Below are 6,278 nucleotides of genomic sequence, written 5' to 3'. Positions count from 1 at the left end.
GTTCATCGTGACACTATTCATCCCGACTGGGAAGAGCAACAAGTCGATTCCAGATGGGATAACTACTTTGGGGAAGTAATCAAACATGAGAAGTTGGAAGAAGAAGGCTTTTTAGTCGAAAGTTGCATGTCCATTGGTAGCTCGTACTTGTGTCGATCTACACCTTCAGCTGAACATCGATCGACACCACTTTTGGGGTCATGCATTACTGTTCAAATTCAGAGCCACTCAGATTTCGCTGCTCAACACCCACATCCTCCCATCCCGTACCATGCTAAAACATATGACGTCGAGCAACACAAACAAAACAGCATCGATCGACCTCCACGGGAAAGCATCGATCGACAGCGGCTCACTACAAATCTAGTGTGTTTACCAGACCCGTATGCCCACGGTTTAAATGCAACTCGCAACCCATCTCAGACGCCAATTTGCTTAAAGACAATGGAGAAAACCAGACAGCAACCTGCAGATGCACCAGACCAAAAGCAATTGACTCTAGTTGAAACTTCTTTCGTTGAGAGTGTCGATCGACGACATCCACCTGGTATCGATCGACACCAAATGGACGGACATGAATCTGTCATGGAACGGCAGGCAACAAAAGAAGTGATTCAGATTGGGATGAGGTCGAAAGCTAAGAAACTCTATGTTCCCAAACACCTGAGGAGAGAAGCCAACAAAGCTGAACTTGATGGATTTCACAAGAGGGTGAAGAGAGTTCCTAAGGGTATGACTTTTGAGGAAGCCTATTATAAGTACAGACTTGGTAATTTCTTCAGAGAGAGTAGAGAGATAGAAAAGGACATGGAGATATTATTCAACAAGGTCTGCCGTAAGCCTAAGAGGACTCTAAAGAAGAAACAAAATCCTGGAAAGTTTCTGATTCCATGCTCTATAAATAACCACGATTTGCCAAACGCCGTCTGCGATACTGGATCTGCAGTCAGCATCATGGCTATAGACACTGCTAAAGTATTAGGATTAAAGACGGAACCTTCAAAAGATAGTTTCTCTTTCGTTGATAACTCCAAAGCAAACTCAGCAGGCATGATCAGGAATGTTAAAGTGGAGATAGGAGAATGCACTATTCCTGTGGATTTTCATGTCGTGGAGCTCAAATCAGGTAGGACATCTTCCCTTCTTTCTGGAAGAGCCTTCATGGCTACAGTGGGAGCAGTTTGTGATCTTAAGAAGAATAGGATGTGCCTAACTAATGTTGATGAAAATGTCTTCTATGATCCTGTGGAGAAGAAGAAAAGTGAAGATTTGATTTCATACATATAGATGTTTGAAGATCCAACACCTCTAACATATGCAGATCGCGAGCTTGCAAAATCAGGATCAATATCGATCGATATTCAACTTTCAAGATCGGTCGACAATGTGCCGCACGAATCGACCGACACAGAGCCTTTAGAATCGGTCGACATCATCCAAATTTCAGAATGGAACGAGCCTGAAAAGTCTAAGTCTGGGGGAAGACCTAGAAAGAGGAAAAAGAAAATGAAAAGGAATATAGATGCATATTCTCTATCACTGGTCCCTTCTAAGTGTCAGGAGGAAAGTCTTGAGTGTAGAGTTCGCCGCAGAGGAGGTCCAGCTTCTTTTGCTAAGGTTAAAGTGCTATCTGATCCAAAACTGAGAGACAAAGGGGAAGCATCTGCAAGAGCTTTCATCAACTGCATCAACCAAATGAGGAAGAGAGACACAGAAACTTGTTTTGGAGCAAGTTCACATCCTCATCCGGATTAAATCAGACCTCCAAAAGTCAAGCTAATGACTAAAAATAAGCGCTGAGTGGGAGGCAACCTACTGTTAGGTTTGTTTTTAAATTGGTTTTATTTTCATAAATTACTGATTTTTGTTTTTAAATTTTGCAGGTAAAAAAAAAAAAAAAAAAGATGAACAGTACGCACGACACTGTAACAACAGTGCCGAGCGATACTGTAGCAAGCAAATCGATCGACACTGTAGCAAAGTTACTGTAGCAGAATCACTGTAGCAACGCTACTGTAGAAGAGTCACTGTTCATCCGAAAAAAAAATATATTAGTTTTATATTTATCTATTATTGACTTTTAGGAGGGGTTATTGGTATACGAATTCTAAAGGAGTTTTAAAATTTTGAGAATCCACTATTATTGGTTTATAGATTTTAAAAGTCTTACCAAAATCCATTGTTATTGGTTTGATGATTTCTAAATTCCACTCAAATCATTTGTTATTCATAAATTTTAGTTATTATGGATTTTACTATTCCATTAAATTCTATTGTTATTGGAAGGTGAATTCCTTATATTTTTACTCATGAGACTAGACTTTGAAAATATCACCTATATTCATAAAATTTCTGAAATCTGTGAAGTAAGAAAAACATACACATATTGAATATTTATCTATGTAAACACACTAAACCAAACTCAATAATGGTGAAGCAACCAAACTCACATGATCTGTAATTCATTATATTTTTATAGTTTCATATTTGACAAAACAACTGTTTGATTTAATAATGGTGAAGAAATATAACTCATACGATAACTAGAATAGTGTTTCGAGAAAATCACAAAAGTCAAAGAAAACAAGACTGATTATTATCACAAGAAAACCAATAAGAACGGGAACTCACCAAACATAAGGAAAATGAGAAATATATATGGCTTTTTCGAGATTTTATTTTTGGAAAAGTTCTAGAGAGATTGTATACATTGCCTTATAACGAGAAATATTTTGAAAGTATATATTATGCAAATCCATGATAATTAATAAAATCTGTTGAAAGCAATACAAAGTATTTGATAGAAATTTGTCAACTCTACTTAACTTCTAAAAATCTCTCAACTTTTAAAATCACTAAACTCCTTCCAAATTCTGATTCCAATAACCCCCCTTAGTGTTTTATGTTAGTAAAAATACAGGAGATAGATCCAAGGAAGATGAGTTTCCACAAGAATCGACGATGGCTAGCTAGCATCGATCGACAGAGCATTAGGAGTATTGATCGCCACTTAACTGTGTTTGTCGACACTCACATCCAAATCAGGTACACCATTTTTCCTTGTTAAATATTGTCTTTATGATTTATTCTTCCACCAATCTTAGACTGTATAACACTGGTAACAGTGTTGTTTACGTCTGGGGGAGGTCGTACTAATATTATAATTTAGATTAGCTATTTAGAATAGGGACCCGAGTAAACGATTGCCTTAATATCGACCGACGAGAAGAAGTAGATATCGATCGACATAACCAAATCTGCCACGACCGATGACAACACATTTACATCGATCAACATCTATTCTGGTCCGGTATTTCGTTCTAACTTGTTAAATTGAGTACATATGGTTTATTTCTCACCAATCTCCGACTTGATAACACCATTATAATGTTATTTAAGTCTGGGGGAGGTTCTACTGATATTGTGTTTTAGTTAGTGAAAAAAAAAAAAATTGAAAAACAGATCCAAGTGTAGACAATTGCTCAGCACATCGCCCGATGAGACCAGCTTGATATCGATCGCCAGCACTTCATATCAAACGATCGATTGTCTCTTCATTGTGTCAAACGATCTCTCTAACCATCGATCAATGAGACCATGTTGATATCGTTGACAGCGCTTCATCTTCAACAATCGATTGATACTTCATTGTGTCGATCGACACAGACATCGGCGAGCTGGTATATCGTTCTAACTTGTTAACTTTCGTAATTATGCTTTATGTTTTTCATACCACCGACTGTGTTACACTGGGGACAGTGTAATTTAAGTCTGGGGGGATTACTAATGATTATCTACTTTATGAGTCTTATCTAAAATGTTTTCAAAAAAGTTTTTATTGAGTCAAGAAGGGGATGATGATCTATTTCGATTTACTACTTGTCATCTAACCACTCTTTAGACCAGTCTTAGATTTACTAACTGCAGAAGTACTAAAGATACTAAAGTGGATCAACATGTCAACTATGTTTGCACTTGCTGAAATTGTTTGAAGGAACCAAAGCTGACCTCCAACCTAATACTGACTTGATTTGCTTGTCTTGGGGCTTGGTATACAAGGGATCGGAATTCTCCTGCAAGTCTGGAAGGTAAAAAGTCTGTGTGTTTCTGGTTCCCTTCCTTCTCTCTCTTCGGCATCTCAAAGATCTAAGTTTATAAAGAAAAGATTGATCTGATTTCTTGAGAGGCAGAGGGATAGGTAAATTACCTGCGACCCCATTATTCTAAATCTCGAGGATGATCACACATTGTGGAAACGAGGGATAGGTAAATTACCTGAGACCCCATTATTCGCTACACTTTGTCAAAATGTATGAGTTACAATTGCAAATGTCAATGAGATAGACTAGATGACCTTTGTGGCATCGAAACCTGTTGAAATTGAAACTAATAAGAGATTCAGAGAAGAGAGATGAGGGGAGAAAGGGTCAGAGAAGACTACCTGTGTGTTCAGAAACTTGTTTGAGTTGAATCCATGTGTCCTTTGATCGATACTCCCTAGGTAAAGCCTACACTTTTATTTTTATGCAAGAAATGAGGTTAGTAGAGGGGATTGTCAGACAGGATCTGTTAGGATGTGGAACTAGTTGAATTTGGTTGCTATACTAGGATATTGTATAATGTGCTTCTAAGGTTAGGATGTTTAATGATTTGGTTTGCACTACTAAAGAGATGATGAACTGAGTTTTTAAAATCTTTTGAGTTCGTGCTGTTTTCAAACCTCTTTCAGAGAGACTGCCTGGTTGTTTTACTTGAGGACAAGCAAAAGGGTAAGTCTGGGGGAGTTGATATACCATGGATTTTACCCATTTTTACCCATGGTATATAAGTGTTTTATATACTATTTATCATGTATTGGAGTCTATTTAGAGTATTTACAGGTTCATGGACGATTTAGAGAAATATGGTGATTTTGGTGCCTTTTGGAGTCTTTCGCAGTGCAGAACTGCACAGACGCTTCAGATGTTTAGCTCTCGATGGAGACCTTCCCACCGTTGGATTTAGCCCATCTTTGGATAAAAGATAGAGCTTTGAGTTAGCTTTCCAATGCCACCGGTCTGAGGTCAATCCGCATCCTGTAGCAGAAGTTATGCCCGTTTTACTGAAGAGTGATCAGTCTGCCTCGCGAGAGGAAGCTGTCGAGAAGAGGATTGTATGTCGATCGATGCAACAGAGTGCATGTCGATCGACAGGGACATCAGAACGTGGGCTGAGTATATTTCATGATCTACTGAAGCCCAGGAGTCACCACAAAGTTACCAAAATACCCTTGACGATCAGAAATCCTATTTATGTTAATTCTAAGCCACTGTTGACGGCTACGCTTTCTACGTTTTCTTTTGATTCATTGTTCTTAGTTTAGGAGAGAAGAGAGGAACTCCTTCAGAGTCCTCTTGGAACTCCTTTGGTTTTTATAACTATTCTATTACAATTTCATCTACTCATCTATGATTTCTGTGACAACTATCATGTCTGAGTAGATCCGCCTGTTAGGTTTAGGGTTCAGATAGGTTATGAGGGATTAGCCTCAAATATAGAATTGCTAAGTTGTGGTATTAATCATTGAGACTGTTCTTAATGCTTGTTCTTGAGTAATTAACCTGAACTTGATCATAGAATCATTAGGCACAAGCGAGAGCTTGGTCTCTTATCTGACTTGTCTTCTCTGATCTAGGATTGCTAGATAACAGCGAGAGCTGGTTTAGAAACCCTAGCGAACATATATTCAACCCGTGCATTAAGCCTACTAGAAGCGCGTCGATCGACGGAGCGCAAGGTGAATCGATCGACGGAGCGCAAGGTGTATCGATCGATACTCCTATAGAGTCATCGATCGACACTTCTAATTGATCATCCCGACAGGTGAGATCATTAGATCTAGTAATAGATAACCTATACAACGAGAGTTGATATGTTATTCTTATAATTGAGTTCTATAATATCATATTTTAGTATCTATATCATTATAATCCCAACCTGAATAGAAACCCTAGATCTAGCTACGATCATTCCATCAATCAACTCTTGGTTACATAAGAACAACTGCCTTGTTCACTTTGCTTTCATTACATTCATATTTACTGCTTTATAACTGTTTGCCTAGTTAAATCTTAATATCTATAGTTTAGTGTGCGCCCTAGCTCTCTGTGGATTCGATCTCTAAGTACTACAATCGAACCTCTTATTTGAGAGAGTAGAATCACTTGTTAGGGTAATTTGAGTGATATCAATTCTTATCAAACCAGGATGAACCACGATCTAAGAAGCTTTAAACCTAA

The 6,278-nt window shown here is 38.1% G+C and overlaps 1 protein-coding gene across 1 annotated transcript; it reads left to right on the top strand.

The window, feature by feature from the left end:
* The first annotated feature begins 444 nt into the window (after nucleotides 1-444).
* On the top strand, nucleotides 445-1,287 carry LOC130505716 (uncharacterized). Its single transcript, XM_057000313.1, has one exon. It carries the CDS (start codon nucleotides 445-447, stop codon nucleotides 1,285-1,287), a length of 843 nt encoding a protein of 280 aa, XP_056856293.1.
* Nucleotides 1,288-6,278: the final 4,991 nt, after the last annotated feature.

The sequence above is a fragment of the Raphanus sativus genome, unplaced genomic scaffold (assembly GCF_000801105.2).
Source record: "Raphanus sativus cultivar WK10039 unplaced genomic scaffold, ASM80110v3 Scaffold2524, whole genome shotgun sequence".
Classification (NCBI taxonomy): domain Eukaryota; kingdom Viridiplantae; phylum Streptophyta; class Magnoliopsida; order Brassicales; family Brassicaceae; genus Raphanus; species Raphanus sativus.
This window is presented reverse-complemented; position numbering and strand designations above follow the sequence as displayed.